At 33.4% G+C, this 20,176-nt stretch overlaps 1 protein-coding gene across 2 annotated transcripts in view; it reads right to left on the bottom strand.

Moving 5' to 3' along the window:
• The window catches only part of DACH2 (dachshund family transcription factor 2), a 688,009-nt gene that overhangs the window by 242,382 nt on the left and 425,451 nt on the right, over window positions 1-20,176 (bottom strand). For both annotated transcript variants that reach the window (XM_006905924.1, XM_006905925.1), the window contains one exon: window positions 12,982-13,113. In XM_006905924.1, coding sequence (XP_006905986.1) covers window positions 12,982-13,113 — 132 coding nt within the window. The remainder of the gene's footprint in view (window positions 1-12,981; window positions 13,114-20,176) is intronic.

Below are 20,176 nucleotides of genomic sequence, written 5' to 3'. Positions count from 1 at the left end.
AGACTAGTGGTTACCAGAGGGTAGAGGGTGGTGGAAGAGTGGGGATGTAGATGGGGTAAAGAGAGTCAAATATAGGGCTTGGGGGAGGGTGAAGTGGGTAAAGGGGATCAAATATGTGGTAGCTGAAGGAAACTGGACTTTGGGTGGTAAACACACAATAAAATATATAGATATCAAATGATAATGTACACTGAAAATTATATAATTGTGTTAACTAATGTCTCCCCAATAAACTCATTAAAAAATAAAGAAAGAAAGAAAACTTGTCAGAGAGATAGTCAAAATAGTAATTCTCTTAGTAGATCCTGAGGTCAGATCAAGTCTGACCAGTGGTCTGGTATCTACTTTGTAAAAAGAACTTTGATTAGGCCAAATTAAGGACAGTCTCCTTTATCAGCTGTATCTCCATTTCTAAGCTTTTTGATTGAGACTCAATATTAAGATAAGAAATTTCATTATATACCTTAGGATATATGGAAAATAAATGCAAACATTGGAGGCATAATTTAATAGCCGAAAGAGCAGTGCTAGCTCTTTTGTTACCTAGCTTTATGACCAGAAATAAGAAAATTTCTCATCCTCCAAGGATCATCTGTAATACGAGGGGTGTACTTAATTATTTCAAGTCATTTACATCTCTTAAATTTTAATTGTAGAAATGTTTATCATAAAGATTATAAACAACAGATTCTTTGTAATTATCCAAAGAATGCAATTAGTCAAGCCTTTCTATTTATCAAACTTAATATTTCTTGAAACGAAATACTCAGCTCTTACCCAACTCCTGGAATCAGGTTGAGGGCTCTGAGAACCACTATTTAAAAACAATTGCCCTGGGGAATTAATCATACAGTCTCTTTCTAGGCCATTCATTTTCTCATTTTCACTTTCATATCCTTCAAAGACCAGTTAGAATGTCACACCTTACACTTGAATTCCTTCCTAATTTTCTTATTCAGAAGAAATTCCCTCTTTATCTTCTCATGGTACTTTGCTCCTCTCATTGCTTTTATCACATTACATCTGAGTATAGTCATTTATATATTAATTGATTTTTTTATTAATTGATTTTTTAAAGTTTTCCTCTCCTATATCATAAGCATTTGAAAGCCAGTGATTTTTGTCTTTTCTTCCCATATTGACAACATATTGTCTTTTATATTGTTGGAATATTATACATTGTGAATGAAAATTCAATTTAGTTAAGAATCATATTCAATAATTACTCTAATCTCTCATGGAGTGACTTAGTAATACTTACTAGCCACACTGCTTATTTCATTTACATACTGAAACTTCATGAAATCTATATTATTTGCTAGTCACTTCAAGTATACTACTGAAATTCTGTGTAACCAAAGTTGAAAATAACCACATTAGATCATAATGTAATGATCAGCCCTTAGGTCACTACACAAATTACATAAGACATTCGATACGTTTTCCTCCTATGATACCTCACAACCCACTTGATAGAATATCATGACTGCATTGACTGATTTTCTTTACATGGTTGGATGTAGTACATATCTTGTAAATATTACCTTAGTGACTCTCCAGTACTTAATTTTCCTTTGATCTGAATGTCTTATTTACCATTTCTACTTGAACTGCAAACATTCGGGAAAAAACATGGCCATAAACAGTAATCAAACCATAAATGCTGTTAACTGATATCTCCCTTCTTAATATCTACCTGCTTTTATCCCTTCTTGGAAGGCATTAAATAAATCAAAAAAAGTTACAACCATAAAAATCAAAAAAAGAGAAATCAAAGCCAGTCTTTAATCTCCAACCAGTAAAAGAACATAACCAGTCAAATCCTGAGGTAGGATACCCATAAAAGGATCAAAGACATACTAGTCTGGATTATAATAAATTTTCAGATCTAAAATTCTTGATATGAATTTCCATTTGCAAATGATCACTTGTGAAACTGTAGCATATTATTTTCCAGTGAGCAGGGATTTCATTTATCCAGACTTTTTTCCTACATTTATTGAAGTATAATTAACAAATAAAATTGTATCTATTTAAGGTATAAACTTGATGACTTGATATATATTGTGAAATGATCACAATAATCAAGTGAATTAACATATACATCATCTCGCATAGTTAATATTTTGTATTTTCTTCTTTTTTCATGGTGAGAACACAAGTTCTTAGGAAATTTTAAGTATACAGTACCGTATTGTTAACCATAGTCACATTGTTGTTCATTATATCCCCAAAACTTATTCATCTTGCATAAGTGAAACTTTGTATACCTTGATCAATATCTTCCCATTCCCCCTGACCCAGCTTCGAGCCTCTGGCAAGCACCATTTTACTTTTTGCTTGTATGAGTTAGACTATTTTAGAATCCACATATGGGTGAGATAATGCAGTATTTTTTTTTTCTGTATTTGGCTTCTTTCACTTAGCATAATGTCATTCAGGTTCATCCATGTTATTGTAAATGGAAGGATTTGTTTTAGGCTGGATAGGATATATATATATATATCTGATCACACTTCAGGTATCAGGTGATGTCTCAGGATTTTTATTTGCATTTTTGTAATGATTAGTGAGGCAGAGCACTATTTCATATACCTGTTGGTCATTCATCTGTCTTAACTTCAGAAGTGGCTATTCAGTGCCATTGTCAATTTTTTAACTGTATTATTTTTTTCCTGGGCTATTGAATTGTTCGAGTTCAATTGTTAAATGTTTTGGATTTTAACATTTCATCAGATATATTGTTCGAAATTTTTTCTCTTATTTCACAGGTTGTTTGTTCACACTGCTGATTGTTTCCTTTGTTGTTTAGGTTTATGATATTCCACTTATCTATTTTTGCTTTTGTTGCTTGTGCTTTTGCTGTTACATCCAAAAAATCATTGCCCATATCAATGTCAAGAAGTCTTTTTTTCTATATGTTCTTCTAGTATTACTTTTCCAGGTCTTACATTTCAGTCTTTATCGATTTTGACTTGATAATTTTGTATATGGTGTGAGACAAGGGCTCAATTTTGTTCTTTTTTATGTGAACATCTTATTTTCACAACACCATTTATTAGAGACCATTTTTTACCCATTATGTATTCTTGGCACCTCTATCAAGGATCAGTTGACTGTAAACGAGTGAATTTATTTCTGGATTCTTAATTCTGTTCTATAGTCCTATGTATATGTTTTTAATGCCAGTAACATACTGTTTTGATCATTGCAGCTTAGTAATATATTTTGAAATCAGACAGTATGGTGCCCCCAGCTTTCTTCTTTCTCAAGAATGTTTTGGCCATTCAGGGCTTTTTGTGGCTCCACAAAAATTTTAAGATTTGTTTATTCTATTTCTATGAAAGAGGCCATTGGAATTTTTATGATAATTGCAATTGAATATGTAGATCACATTGGGTAGTACGCACATTTTAACAATATTAATTCTTCCAATCCATAAACATGGAATATTTTTCTATTTATTTGTGTCTTCTTTAATTTCCTTCACTAATATTTTATAATTTTCAGTGTACCAGTCTTTCACCTCTTTAATTAAGTTTATTCCTAAGTATTTAATCATTTTTGTTGCTATTGTAAATGGAATTATATCTTTAATTTTCTTTTGGGGGGGATAGTTCATTGTGTGTATATGAAAACACTACTGATATTGTATACTGCAACTTTACTGAATTCATTTATTAATTCTAAGATTTTTTGTTGAACTTTAGAGTTTTCTACATATATGACCATGTCATCTGCAAATAGAGATCATTTTATTTCTTTCTTTCTGATTTAGATGCCTTTTATTTCTTTCTCGTAATTACATAATTGCTCTGGCTAGGACTTCCAGTACTATGTTGAACAGATTTGTTGAGAATGGGCGTCCTTGCCTTCTACCAGAAAACAGATGGAAAGTTTCATGTTTTTCCCTATTGATTATAATGTTAGTTGTGGGATTTTCATATATGGCCTTTATGTTGTGAGTTATGTTTTTTCTATAACTATTTTATTGAGAGTTTTACTCATGAATGGATACTGAACCTTGTCAAATGTTTTTTTTGTTGTTGTTGTTGTTGTTTTGTTTTGTTTTGCTTTTTTCTGTATCTATTAAGATAATCACGTGGCGTTTTTCTTTCATTTTGTTAAATTTTGTATCACATTGATTTATATATGGTAAACCAACCTTACATCCTAGAGATAAATCCCTCTTGGTCATGGAATATGATCCTCTCAATGTGCTGCTAGATATGGTTTCTAGTATTTTATTGAGAATTTTTTTTCTTTTTCCCAGCTTTATTGAAATGTAATAATTAGTTGTTCATATTTACAGTGTAGCTTCAATGAGTTTTTCGATTATAATTGACATACAATAATATATTAATTTTGTTTGTACAGTATAGTGATCTATATAACTCACAAAGTGATCACCCACTAAATCTAGTACTCCCTTTCCCTCTTACATATTTTTTACAAAATTGTTGACTACTTTCCTTATGCTATAATTTAGATCTCCATAACTATTTTGCAACTATCCATTTGTACTTCTTAATCCCTTTTCCCTTTATCACCAGCCCTCAAATCCCCTCCCATCTAGTAGCCCTCAAAATATTCTCTGTATCTATGAGTTTATTCCAGGTTTTGTAGTTTTTTATTTTGCTCTTTAGATTCCACATGTATGTGAAATCTGTGATATTTGTCTTTCTCTATCTGACTTATATCATTGAGCACAATACCCTCTAGGTTCATAAATGAAATATGTTTTTCCATACTATTTCTTTTAGTCTGTATTTGTCTTTTAATCTGAAGTGTCCCTTGTAGGCAGCATATGTAGGGATATTTTATTCTCGTCCATTCAGCCACTCTATCTTTTGGTTGGAGCACTTCATTCTTTTCCATTTGAGGTAATTGTTGATAGGAATGCATTTATTACCATTCTTTATTCGTGTTTTTGATACATGTTTTTTTCTTCTTAAAGAAGCTCTTCTGACATTTTCTGTAATACTGGCATGGTATAGACCAATTTCTTTAGCTTATTTTTGTCTGGGAAGTTTTCTATCTGTCTTTCAACTCTAAATGATAACTTTGCTGGATAAAGTAATCTTGGTTGTAGGTCCTGGGTTTTCATCATGTTGAATATTTTGTGTCAAACTCTTCTGCCCTGCAAAGTTCCTTTTGAGAAATCAGCTGCCAGTATTATAGGTGCTCCTTTGTAGGTAACTAACCAATTTTCTCTTGCTGTGTTTAAGATTCTCTCTTTATATTTAAACTTCAGCATTTTAATTATGATGTGTCTTGGTGTGGGCCTCTTTAGGTTCATGTTTTGGGGGACTCTTTGAGCTTCCTGAGATTGTATGTCTATTTCCTTCACCAGATTAGAGAAGTTTTCCATCATTATTTCTTCAAATAGCTTTTCAACTTCTTGTTCTCCCTTTTCTCCTTTGGGTAACCCTATAACACATGTTTTACATTTAATTGTGTCCCATAGGTTCCTTAAATTATTATTATAGTTTTGGCTTCTTTTTTCTTGCTGTTCTGATTGGGTGTCTTTGGCTTCCACTTCCTCTATATCGGTGGTTCAATCCACTGCTTCATTCACTCTGTCAATTCCCTCTATTATACTCTTCATCTCAGATAATGTGTTCTTCACTTCTGACTGGTTTCCTTTTATGATTACCATTTCCATTTTCATTTCCATTTTTATGTTTTTAATCTCTTTGTTACAGTTCTCACTGAGTTCATCTATTCTTCCCCTAAGTTCATTGAGCATATTTATAACAAGTGTTTTGAACTCTGCATCTGTTAGATTGCTTGACTCCATTTTTCCTAATCTCTATTCTGTTCTCTCACATGGTTTCTGCTTCTTTGTCTTCCCATTTTAGCTGCCTTTTCGTGTCTGTGTCTATGTACTAAGCAAAGCTCTTAACTCTCCAGGTCTTATTCGTGAGGATTTGTGTAACTGATATCCAGTGGCACAGTCCTAAGAGAGGTTCAGCTACAGGCCCAGTTTAGCCCCAGACTGTGCCCCTCCAGGGCCATCTGTTAAGACTCAGCAAGCAATTCACAAATGTTATGCTTATAGTTGCCTCAAGAAACCACACCAGAAACCAAGGCCAGCTGCCACCAGTGTGGGTCTTGGAGTTGCTTAGCAAGTGGCACAGGATTTGCCGAGGACACAACTGCATGTGGCTTGGGTAGGGCCATGAGGTGGGGGAGGTGGAGTTTCAGGGAATCCTCTGGGTGGTGCAACCTCTGTTATACAGTTCGATGATGTCTCAGCTATGGCAGCAATAAGTTTGCATACTGGGAGGGCCCAACAGAGGAACAATAGATACTGCCAGCACTTCTGCCTGGGAGAAAGCCTGGCCTGAGGCCTTCGCTTTGACAACTCAATGTCTCACTGTAAGTCCCTGGTGACCCCTCGAGCAGCCGACCTGGTACTGGTGCTCAGATTGAGCAGGTCCATCACCATGAACATCTGGTCACAGACATGATCCCTTTAAGAGGAACATCTGCAGATGCCAGCTGCTGCAGCTTCTGTCCTACTCAGCCTCTAGGGACCAGACAGCCTCATATCTTTGCCCACTCCTTCCTCCTGCTGCTGCAGGGTGTTTTCTTATTTCTCTCCCTAGTCGTAGGACTTCTGTTGATCCAGATTGCAGGAGACTCTGCTGGCTTTTTGCTCCGTGTTTCCATCACAACTTTGATGTGGTCACAAGAACAGATGAACAAAGCCTCTATCATCTACAGCATTTTGCCTGGTCAACCACATCTAGAGAATTTATGGGTCCATATTCATCAGATATATTGGCCTTTAATTTTATTTTTTTCTTGTAGTATCCTTATCTGGCTTTAATAGTGTAATGATGGGCTTGTAAAATGTGTTTGGGAATTTTCCCACCTCTTCAATTTTAGGAAGAGAAGAGTTTGAGAACATTTATAGTTAAGTTTTCTTAAATGTTTGGTAGAATTCACCAGAAAAACCATTTGGACCTGGGCTATGTTTTTTGTTGAGAAGTGTTTTAATTACTTATATTCATTTTCTTCTTCTTCTTCGATTACTTATTTTTATTTTATTTGATTACTTGTAATTATCCTTACTAGTGATTGATCTATTCATGCTTTCTATTTCCTCTTGTTTCAGTTTTGGTACTTTGTGTATTTCTAGAAATTTATTCATGTCTTCTAGGTTATACAGTTTATTATTATATTTAATCATTCCTTGTAATCCATTATATTTCTGAGGCATTGGTAATGCCTCTTCTTTCATATTTGATTTTGCATAGTTGTGTCTTCTCTCATTTCTCCCCTCACTGTAGAAGAGAGTTTGTTGATTTTGTTTATCTTTTCAAAAATCCAGCTCTTAGTTTTGTTGATTTTTTTTGTATTTTTTGTTCTCCAATTGATTTATTTCTGGTATAATCTTTATTATTTATATTATTCTGCTAACAATGGGCTTAGTTTCTTATTTTTCTAGTTTGTTGATGTATAAAATTATTTATTTGAGGGATTTCTTTTTTGTTTTTAATTTAGGCATTTATCACTATAACCTTCCATCCTAGTACTACTTTTTCTGTATCCAATAGTTTTAGTATATCTTGTTTTCATTTTCACTTATCTCAAGATACTATTTAAACTCCCTTTTGATTTCTTCTTTGACTCAATGGTTGTTCAAGAGATAATTAATTTTTTACATATTTATAATTTTTTTTCATATTCTTGCTGGTATTGATTTCTAGTTTCAATCAACTGTGGTCAGAAAAAATACTTGATATGATTTCTACTTCAGTAACTTTGTTAAGATTTGCTTTGTTACCTGATATGGGCTCTATCCAGGAGAATGTGCTTGTGTATTCTTCTGTGGTTGAGTAGAAAGTTTTATATATGTCTGTTAAGGCCATTTTGTCTATAGTGATGTTCAAGTCAGCTTTTCCTTGATTATCTGCCTTGATGGTCTGTGTATTATTGTAAGAGGGGTATTGAAGTCTCCTACCATTATTTTATTGCTGTTAATTTCTGTCTCCTGATCTGTCAGTATTTGCTTTATGTATTTAGACACTATGATGCTGGGTACACTTATATTTATAAATGTCGTATCTTCCTATCAAATTGATCCTTTTATCATTATGTGATGACCTTCTTTGTTTCTAGAAACAGTTTAAGAGTTAAAGTTTATTTTGTCTGATATCATTATAACCACCCTTGCTTGTTGTCATTTTCACTGCATCTTTTCTCATTCTTTCATTTTCAACTTATTTATTTATTTAAATCTGAATTGAGTCATTTGTAGACAGCATATTGCTGGATCTCATTGTTTTTTCTCCATTTAGTTACTTTTAATTCATGAGTTTAGCCCATTTACATGTAAAGTACTTAATGATAGTTAAGGACTTACTGTCACCATTTTTTTGTTTTCTGTTTTAAAGTTGCTTTGTTCCTCTCTTCTCTTGCTGTCTTCCTTTATTATTGATTTGTTGCAGTAGTAGTTTGCTTTCATTCTTTTCTCTCTTTTTTTTTTGTATTTATTATAGGTTTTTACTTTCTGTTTAACTCAAGGCTTGTATAAAATATGTACTTAAAATCTTAATTTTAAGTTGATAACTTCTACTGCATACAAAAACTCTACACTTGTACTTTCTCCTAAAATTTGTGCTTTTGCATTCAGAGTTTTCTTCCTTTTGCATTGTGTATCTATTAACATTATTTTATGTTTTAATGTTTATATTAAGGTTAAAAGTAATTTTCATACCACTATTACAGTGTTACATGAATTTGTATTTGTCTATATATTTACCTTTACCAGTGAGACTTATGTATACATATGATTTTACATTATTGATTAGCATGTTTCCATTTCAATTTTAAAAAATCTCTTAAGCATTTCTTGTAAGGAAGTTCTAATGGTGATGAAATCTCCATTTTTGTTTGTCTCTCTATTTTTAAAATATAATTTTGCTGTTATATTATTCTTTGTTGGCAGTTTGTTTCTTTCAGTACTTTAAATATACATTCTACTCCTGTTCTGCAAAGCTTCTGCTGAGAAATCTGCTAATAGTCTTTTGGTGGTTTCTTCATGTGTAATAAATCACTTTTCTTTTGCTTCTTTCAAAATTCTCTCTCTGTCTTTGACAATTTGATTATACAGTCATGTGCCATATAACGACATTTCAGTCAAAGATGGACTATATCTATATATTACTGTGGTCTCACAAGCTATAACAGAGTTGAAAAATTCCTATCACTCAGCGACATCATAGCTTTCATAATGCCTTAACACAATGCATTACAATATGGTAATGTCCCGGGCCTTCACTTTTATTCACCGCTGACTCAATGATCCACTTAAAGCATCTTCTAGTATTGTTAACTTCGTTTCATGTTAAGTTTCCTAAACAGGTGTACCATTTTTTTTATCTTTTAATCTTTATTTTTACTTATAGATACAGTAAACATATCTATGTTTAGATATGTTTAGACACACAAATACTTACCATTGTGTTACAAATGCCTACAGCATCCAGTAAAGTAACATACTATACAGATTTATAGCCTAGGAGCAATAGGCTATACCATATAGTCTAGGTGTGTAGTAGGCTATCCCATTTAGGTTTCTGTAAGTGCACTCTGTGTTATTCACATAACAAAAAATTTACCTAAAGATGCATTTCCCAGAATGTATCTCTGTCATTAAACAACACATAACTGTAATGTGTCTCAGTGTAGTCTTCTTTGGATTGATCCTATTTAGAGATTTTTAAATTTCATTAATTTGGATGTCAATTTCCCTCTCTAGATTTGGAAAAATTTCAGCCATTATTTCTTTAAATGAACTTTCTTCCTCTTTCTCTTTTCTCCTTTTGGGACTCTGAAAATTCATGTAGTTTCCTTGCTGGTATATCATAAATCCTATAGGTATTCTTTCTGCTTTTTCATTATTTTTCTTCTTTCTCCTCTTGCTGGAATATTTCAAATGACATTTGTTCCAGCTTATTGATTCTTCTTTCTAATTGAGTTATTATTGAAGTTCTCTACTGTATTTTTCACTTGTTTCATTATATGTTTCAGCTCTAGAATTTTTGTTTGGTTCTTTTTCATCCTTTCTATTTATTAAACTTCTCATTTTGTTCATTTATTATTTTCCTAATTTCATTGATTTATTTAATTGTGTTTTTTATAGTTTGCTCAGATTCCTTAAAACAATTTTTTTCAATTCTTTGTCAGATACTTCATAGATTTCTATTTATTTGAGGTTAGTTACTAGAAAGTTATGTGTTATTTTGGTGGTGATATTTTTCTTATTTCTCCATGTTCCACACAGCCTTGCATTGCTGTCTTCACATCTGAAGCAGCAGGCACCTTTTTCAGGCTTTATAGACTCACTTAAGTGGGGAAAGGTCTTTACCTCGGATGGATGCAAGTACATTGGCTGGATGGGGTGCAATGGCTTTGGTTCTAGGGATTACAGTGGTAGCTCCATATCTAGGGATGGAAGGGGAATGTCAGTGTTGACTTTGTACAGCTCCATCAGCTGAAGTCACCACTGGCAAACACTGTGAGAGTATTTTTCAGACAATGTTGGTATGCATGGTGGTAGTGGAGGCTGCTGGAGTCCTCAGGGGCGAAGGCTACTGGGGACTATCTGCCCTGCTCTTTCCCCACAGGGTGAAGGTATAGTCTAGTGTATCCTTCTGGGTAGCAGGATCTGGTATACAGGTGTGCTCATGGCAGCAGTGTTCATTTATATACTTTGAGAAGCCTCAAGAACTTATCATTTGTTTATCATCATCATCTGCTTACCTTCGTGACATCAAGAAAAGGACAAATTCCAACTTCTGCATGGTCAAGCATAGTTTGTACTCCAATTCAGTTTCTTTAGCATCAAATATAACATCATACACTTTTGGAAACCTAATACTTTCCTTTATCACAATGATAGACATCTGGAGTTAAGCCAGATTATATCTAGCTAGGAAAATTAACTATATGCTAAGTTAAAAATTAGGTCACTAGTATATCTCTCAAAATGTTTTATGTTATCTAATTATAAAGAAACAACATAAAAATTTTGTATAAAGGCTTTTTCAGAAACTGATATACCTGAGAAAAACATGACAAAGTTACTGCTTGAGCTTGCACTAATATTTATTGGTACAAAAATATTTTTAATTACAAGAGGCTTCCTCTCAAATGTTGGTCACTTTCAAGACACCATAAGATTAGAAAGTCAGTATGAGTTAAGAGGTGTTAAGACTAGGAAACTAATCATTGTTTATCACTGTATCTGCATCATGAAAAAACAACTTTTACTTAAGGGGTTTGATAAAATAAAATTCCTGGTATGAAACATCACTAAAGTGGAGGAAGACTGTGAAAAGGGCAAACACTTTGGACTTAACTAGACATAGCCTAAAACTTAGCTCTGCCAGTTATCAGATTTCTGACTATGGGAAAAGCTAAACCACTCTGTGCCTCTGTTTCCTGATCTGTAAAATGGGAATACTGAAAATGCCTTTTTTTTTTGGTGGGGGGATTTGGTAAGAATTAAATGAATTAACATGGGTGATAAAAAAGATGAATAAGTTCTGGGATTTAATGCACAGTATTGTGATTATAGTTAACAGTAATGTGTTATATACTTGAAAGTTGCTAAGAGAGTGGATCTTAAATGTTCTCACCACAAAAAAAAAAAAAGATAATTATGTGATGTGATGAAGATGTTAGCTAACACTGTGGTAGTAATAATATTGTAATATATAAGTATATCAAATAAGCATATTATACACCTTAAACTTACACAATGTTATATATCAATAATATTTAAATAAAAAATTAAACGAAAGAAAAAAACATGGGAGATACTTAGTACATAGTAACTGATAATTCTTTCCTATTGCTGTTATTCTTTTGCTTAGTGTCAATTTTAGTCTTATCTGTGCATTACTTCTACTTACCATGAATCCATTAAAAGTATGCATTTTCCCATTATTCCCCACAGTAAGCACTGGTTGAAGACTAATTCTCATTCTATAATTTGCTGTAAACATGATGAGGAGAGCTACACTGTATTAAAGTCAGTAGTTTGTCATACTGACTTGATTTAATAATTTCCCTCTTTAATTCCTCCTTGCTTTTCTCTTCAAAATAAAGCCCCACAATGCTTGTATTTCTAGGAGCCTAAAAGAAGATAAGACTGCTACCAACCTGTCTATCACATAATATTAAATTTACCTGCAGAGCTATATTGGAAATGTATTGTACCTAAGACCATTTTTGATTGACCTTATTATTTCTCACTGAAATTAAATTGTATGTATGTATTTGTTTATTTGTCCTTCCATACATGTTGATAGTTATAATCCCACTTAATTCCAAAAGAGATGTGAGGAGTGGTCTTATGATCAAAGCCGAGGTATAATTATCACAAGATAAAGAAGAAAAAAAAAGTAGTAAGAAGTGAGGAGACATTCCAATCCAATACAGGCACCTTTCTCTTATATCCTTTTCTTCCATCTTTCTCCTTGCTTACTCTTTGTTCTACTTTTCATTAGCCCCTGCCAATAAGACATTGATTCTGCCAGCACCTTCACTTAGTTAGGGAGGTGGAACTCCAGCTAGAGGGACTCAATCCCAGTCAAGATGATTCAGAACTGCCATTTAGTTGGTAAATTATTTAGCGAAATTTGAAATAAGAAGCCTGGGATGAAACTGAAGTGAGCAGACTATAGCAAGCAGGAGGTGCAATAGATAGCATTATAAAAATTAGTATTTAATCCTTTTACAAAAAATAATGTAGATAATTCAATGTTTCCTCAAGTGGGATTCTGATTTTTAATGGTTTTCTAGTTTCAATGTACAAGTTGGAGGTAGGGTTAAGCATACTTCAGTAGTAACTGCTTACAATCAATGTATACATATTATTCTCTCCTTTCCCCTCAGCTCTCCTCTCTCCTGTCCCCAAATAAATCAATGAGTCACCAGCCTTAGATTCCTGAAGACACTTACCTGTGTTAGAATTAAAGTCATCAGGCTCTGATTCAGTCCCATTTTGGCTTCCATTTCCCTGAAGAGTGTTCATAGCAATAAGCTTCATCTTCTGCAGCTTCATTGCCTCAGCCATTGCTGCAGCTGTTATACCTAAAACCAGAATCATCCATTTTAAAATGAGGACCACTTAATGTAATTGAAAGCTGGATACCAGGCCTATGCTGCATAGCATAAACCAAAAGTAAGCCCAAATATAACTTATAAATAATATTCTTTAACGAAGTAATTTTCAACTTCTGTAATCACTTCATCTTACAATGGACTGTTTGAAAATCTAAAAATTCATTAAACATGGGTCAGATCCCCAGTACAAAATACAGAGAAAATAAAGAGAGAAATGTGAAAATTGAGAAATTTCCAAACTCTTGCTAATGTGTTCTTGTATCTAAGAGTTCTGGACAATTGTTTTAGACAAAACTCACCGTGAACTCAATTCCACCTAAAACAACATTGTCAGAGGAAACACTCTGAAATGCTAGCAGGAACTACTTCCTAGGGAATATTTTGTTGGCATTTCTGCTGAAGGATGGGCTCTCTTGCCTGTGAAAGTCAACTTAGAAGGGAGGGGGAGAAGGGTGGAAAGAAAAAGACTAGTAGTCTTTCTACTAGTTTACCCTCCTCATACATATACACTGAGGGACCAAATAAATAAAAACATGGCATGCTGGCCCCTGTAGTATAATTAAATTGTTTTGTATTAATATATGGTAATTATTTTTTTTAATTCTATATAATGGTACAAAGAAGTAGGAATAAAACCCCAAAAGAAAAATCATGAGTCTTTTGTTTGAAATTCTTTTTCTTAGGAAGTGTATATAAGGCACTACCATAAAAATATATGAGGACATGGGTACTAAAAATAGAACAACCTATATTCCAACAATGCCCACTAAAAAGTCTAGTGAACTTATTTATTTTTAGATAATGTTAAAATTAAAAAAAAAAAAAAAAAAAAAATCTAGCAGATTTAAAATAATATTTTAAAATTCGGTGAAATCTATTCTCCTAGGCACATGTAAATTGAGGGAAAAAAGGCATACATTGGTTGTTGCAAAAAAAAAAAAACATAACTGCTATTATTAGAAGAATCTGATTTTAAGATGTAAGCTGGATCTTTTTCAAAGGTATACAGGGAAATAAGTACAGCCTAGAATATCTAACTATGCATCCTTGGGAGAAACATTAAGGTTTTATTTTGCCTCTCTATATTCTTCATAATGCACAGAATACTCAAAATAAAGCAAACTTTTCACATAAGTTTGCAAAGAAAAGATCTGAAAGAAAATTGTTTTAAGTCTCTGAATTGATGATATACATTTGTACATTTTCTAGATGGTCTCAGAGATTTTCTAGCCATAGGTAGCTTTACTGAATTTCACTCCTTTAAATGGGAAGAAAAAAAAAATGATGGCAATGATTTAAACAAAGGGACTCTACTTAGGACTGCCAGGACTCAGTGCCTCACAACCAAAAATGTATTGAGATAAGTTTCCATAATTTATATCAGTTCCTCTGACTAGCAGTTCAAAACTGGATCCAGAATATGATAATTATTGAATTAATAGTGTTTCATTACTGGAAGTATAAATAGTAAGTATTTAGAACAAAATATGGAGTCTTACTTTACGAAAAATAAAAGTCAACAAAATACCTTATAGACAAGAAATTCCAAATAAAATGTGTATCTCATACACTGACGCTAAGAGAGTGAATAAACAAGAGTCGTTTCATATATTTATTTTTTATGGTGACATTGGTTATGAAATTCAATAAGTTTCAGCTATAAATTTAACAACAAAACACATTATATGTTTGTGTGTGTGTATGTGTGTGTGTATATATATATATAAAAATTTATAATTTGCGATTTATTTATTTATTTATTTATTTATTTGTTTGTTTGTTTATTACGTTGACATTGCGTAATGAACTCCAGTATGTTTCAGGTGTACAATTCAATAGTAAGGAGCATATATACATTGCATTGTGTGTTCACCACCCATAGTTAGATTTCTTTCTGTAACCACATATTTGACCCCTTTTACCCCATCTATCTCCCACTTCCCCTCTCCTCCTCCTACCCTCTGGTAACCACTAGTCTATTGGCCATGTCCATGAGTCTGTTTGACTTAGCATGCTTATCTCAAGGTCCATCCATGTTGTCGCAAATGACAGTATTTCATCTCTTCTTATAGTTGAGTAATATGCCATTGTATATATGTACCATAGCTTCTTTAAATAGTTGTCTATTGTAAGATACTTCAGTTGCATCTATGTCCTGACTACTGTGAATAATGCTGCTATGAACATCAGTGTGCAAATATCTTTTTGGATATCAGTTTTCAAGTCTTTGGAGTAAATACCCTGTAGAGGGATTGCTGGATCATATAGTAGATCAAATCTTAGTTTTCTGAGGAACCTCCATACTGTTTTCCATAGTGGCTATACCAATTTGCAGTCCTACCAGCAGTGTATAAGGGTTCCTTTTTCTCCAGATCCTCTCCAACATTTGTTCTTACTTGTCCTGTAGATTATAGCTAATCTAACAGGTGTGAGATGGTATCTGTTTGTGGTTTTGATTTGAATTTCCCTAATAACTAGTGATGTTGAGCATCTTTTCAAATATTTCTTGGCCATTTGTATGTCCTCTCGGGAGAAGTATCTGTTCAAGTCCTCCACATATTTTTGATTGGATCGTTTGTTGTTGTTGTTATTGAGTTGTATGAGTTCTTTGAATATTTTCATTATTAAGCCCTTATCGGAGGTGTTGCTTGCAAATACATTTTCCCATTCAGATGGTTGTCTCTCTGCCTTGTTGATGATTTCTTTTGCTGATCAGAAGCTTTTTAGTTTGGTGTAGTCCCATTCATTTATTTTTGCTTTTACTCCCCTTGCTTTTGAGGTAAAATTCATAAAATCCTCTTTAAGTCCAAGGTCCTTGAGTTTAGTCAAGGTCCTTGAGTTTCATTCCTATGTTTTCTTCTATGCATTTTATTGTTTCGGGTCTTATATTCAGGTCCTTAATCCATTTTGAGTTAATTTTGCTTGGTGGTGATAGACAACAGTCTCATTTCATTCTTTTGCAGGTGGCATTCCAGTTTTCCCAGCACCATTTATTGAAGAGGCTTTCCTTTCAGCACTGTATGATTTTGGCTTTTTTGTTAAAAAATATTCCCCCATGTAAATATGGATTTACTTATGGACTCTTGATTCTGTTCCACTGGTCTGTATGTCTATTTTTCTGCCAATACCATGCCATTTTGATTACTGTTGCTTTGTAGTATAATTTGAAGTCAGGCAGAGTGATGCCTCCAGTCTCCATTTTTTTTTTCCCCCTCAGGATGGCTTTGGCAATTGCTGTCTTTTGTGCTTCCATACAAATCCAATCATTTTTGTTCTATTTCTTTTTAAAAAATGCTAATGGGATTTTGATGGGGATTGTATTAAATCTGTGTAATGCTTTAGGTAATATGGTCATTTTAACTATGTTGATTCTTCCAATCCAAGAACGCATAATACCTTTCCATTTCTTTGTATCTTCTTCAATTACATTTAATAAGGACTTATAGTTTTCATTATATAGGTCCTTCACATGTTTCATTAGATTTATTCCTAGGTATTTTATTCTTTTTGTTACAATTGCAAAAGGAATTGCATTTTCCACTTCTTTTTCTGACACTTCATTATTAGAATATAGGAAAACTATGGATTTTTTGAACATTGGCTGTGTATGCAGAAACTACTGTATTTGCTTTTTGTTTCTAGTATTGTTCTTTTGGAGTCTTTAGGATTTTCTATATAGAGAATCATGTCACCTGCAAATAGTGACAGTTTGACTTCTTCATTTCCTATTTGGATGCCTTTTATATCTTTCTCTTGCCTGATTGCACTTACTAGGACCCTCTGTGTTGTATTGAATAACAGTGGCAATAGTGGACAGCCTTGCCTTGTTCTTGATGTTAGAGGGAAGGTTTTTAGTTTTTCACCATTAAGTATAATGTTGGCTGAGGATTTGTCATACATGGCCTTTATTATGTTACGGCACTTTCCTTCTATACTGATTTTGTTTAGTGTTTTGATCATAAATGGATGTTTGACCTTGTCAAACGCTTTTTCTGCATCTATTAATATGATCAAATGATACTTATTTTTTTAAAATTTGTTTATGTGGTGTATCACATTAATCGATTTGCGTATGTTGAATCAACCCTATGCCTCTGGGATAAAGTCTACTTGATTGTGGTGTATAATCTTTTTAATATGTTGCTGTATTCTGTTCCTTAGAATCTTATTTAGGATTTGTATATCTGTGTTCATGAGAGATATTGGTCTGTAGTTTACATTTTGTGTGTTATCTTTATTAGGTTTTGGTATCAGGGTAATATTTGCCTCATAAAATGAGTTGGGAAATGTGGCTTCCTCTTCAATTTTTTGGAAGAGCTTGAGGAGACTAGGTATTAAATCTTCTTTGAAAGATTGGTAGAATTCACTGATGAAGCTCTCTGGTCCTGGACTTTTACTTTTTCATATGTTTTTGATGATTGTTTCAATTTCCGTACCGCTGATTAGTCTGTTTAGATTTTCCAGTTCTTCATTCACTCTAGGAAGGTTGTATTTTTCTAAGTACTAATCCATTTCTTCTAGGCTATTAAATTTGGTATTATATATTTTTCATAGTATTCTTGTATGATTCTTTATATTTCTGTGGTGTCTGTTGTGATTTCTCCTCTTTCATCCCTGATTTTGTGTATTCGTGTCCTTTCTCTTTTTTCTTTAGTGAGTCTAGCCAGGGGTTTGTCAATTTTATTAACTCTCTCTCTCTCTCTCTCTCTCTCTCCCCCCAGCCCCCGCCCCGCTCTCTTTTTCGGTGAGTCTAGACAGGGGTTTGTCAATTTTATTAACCTTCTCAAAGAATCAGCTCTTTGTTGCATTTTTTATTCTATCATTTTTTGTTGTTTTCAATTTCATTTATTTCTGCTCTAAATTTGGTTATTTCTTTCCTTCTGCTGACTTTAGGCTCCATTTGTTCTTCTCATTTTAGTTTTTTAAGATGAAGCATTAGGTTAATGTTTGGGCCCATTCCTGTTTTTGGAGATAGGCCTGTAATGATATGAACTTGCCTCTTATGACTGCTTTTGCCATATTCCAGATGTTTTGATATGCTGTACTATCATTATCATTTGTTTCTATGTATCTCTTGATCTCTCTTTTCATTTCTTCTCTGACCCAGTTATTCTTTAGTGGCATGTTGTTTAATCTCCATGTATTTGTGTCTTTTCCTGATTTCTTTCTGCAGTTGATCTCGTTTCAAAGCATTGTAATAAGAGAACATGGTTGATATGATTTCAACCCTCTTATATGTGTTGAGGCTATCTCTGTCCCAGTATGTTGTCAATCCTTGAAAGTGTTCCATGTGCAATAGAGAAGAATGTATAAGGAGCTGTTCTGGGATGGAAGGCTCTGTAAATGTCAATTATGTCCAGTTGGTCTAATGTGTCATTTAAGGATGTTCTTTCCTTATTGATTTTCTGTTTGGATGATCTGTCCATATCCTACAATGTGGTATTTAGGTCTTCTACTACAATAGTGTTTTGGTCTGTTTCTCCCTTTAGTTCTGTTAGTAATTCCTTTACATATTTCGGGGCTCCCTGATTGGGAGCATATATATTAATAAGTGTTATGTCTTCTTGGTGCATGATTCCTTTTATCATTATGAATTGTCCCTCTGTATCTTTACCTTTTTATTTTGAAATTTATTTCGTTCGCTAATAGTACCACTACTCTCATTTTTTTTCTGAATGCCATTTGCTTCAAATATAATTTTCTACTCTTTCACTTTGGGTCTCTTTATCTTTGGAGCTGAACTGTATCCTGGAGGCAGTAAATGGTTGGGTTTTGTTTTTGGATCTATTCTGCAACTCCATGCCTTTTACTGGTGATTTCAGTCCATTTACACTTAAAGTGATTAGTGGAATATAAGGTTTTCCTATAGCCATTTTAGCTTTTGCTTTCTAATATCTCCATATTTCCATTGCTTCCTTGTCTCTGTGTTTCTATTTTCTTTATTTTGGTTGGCTTTTGGGGATTTTCCCTCTGATACTTCTTGTTTTATGTTATATACTTCAGTTCTGAATCTTTGGTGTGTCATTAACATTACGAGTATGTAAATGATAGTTATATATATTCACCCATTTTCTTCCATGCATGTGCTATCTCCATTCCCCTTTGTGAATCTGGGTCTTTGAATCTTCCTCTTTTCCATCATTGTTTTCTCAATTTGTCCATATGTATGCTGAACATTTATTACTATCTTGCTATAGCAATTTTCTTCTTATTGTTTAAGCTTATAATGCTCTGTTCTTTGTAAGGGTTGCACTGCTCTGCTTCTATTTGCCTGATAGTCACCTTACTCCTAATTATGTGTTTTTTTTTTTTTCTGTCATTTTGTTTTAGGTGACCTGACCCCTTTCAATATTTCCTGTAGTGCAGATCTAGTAGTGGAGAATTTTCTCAATTTTAGTATGTCTGGAAAGGTCTTTATTTCTCCTTAATATCTAAAGGAGAGCTTAGCTGAATACATTATTCTAGGCTGGTAGTTACTTTCACTGAATAGTTTGGATATTTGATTCCACTCCTTTCTGGCTTGTAAGGTTTGTGCTGAGAAGTCCAATGATAATCTAATGGGTTTTCCTTTATAAGTTACTGTCTTCTTTTCCCTGGCTGCCCTGAGAATTCTGTCTTTGTCATTGATTTTTGATAATTTTAATACAACGTGTATTGGAGAAGGCCTTTTTGGGTGAGATAATTGAGTGTTCTGTTGACTTCTTGAATTCCAAGCTCCAGCTCATTCCTTTGATTTAAAAAATCCTCATCAACTATTTGTTTGAAAATGCTTTCTAGTCCCAAGCTTGCTATTTCATTTTTCAACTCTTGCAGTATGTTCTTCATCTCCAGAAGTTTTATTTGGTTCTTTTTGAGTGTTTCAATCACCTTGCTCTGCTCATATAGGTGTTTTTTCAGTTCCTGAAATTGTTGATATGACTCATTTTGGATCTCATTGAGTTCTTTCAGAAGTACCATCCTGAATTCTCTGTCATTTAAGTTTCATATTTCTATGTCTGTAAGCTTATTTCTGGAGGTTTTTCTTTTTCTT

The sequence above is a fragment of the Pteropus alecto genome, unplaced genomic scaffold (assembly GCF_000325575.1).
Source record: "Pteropus alecto unplaced genomic scaffold, ASM32557v1 scaffold231, whole genome shotgun sequence".
NCBI lineage: Eukaryota > Metazoa > Chordata > Mammalia > Chiroptera > Pteropodidae > Pteropus > Pteropus alecto.
This window is presented reverse-complemented; position numbering and strand designations above follow the sequence as displayed.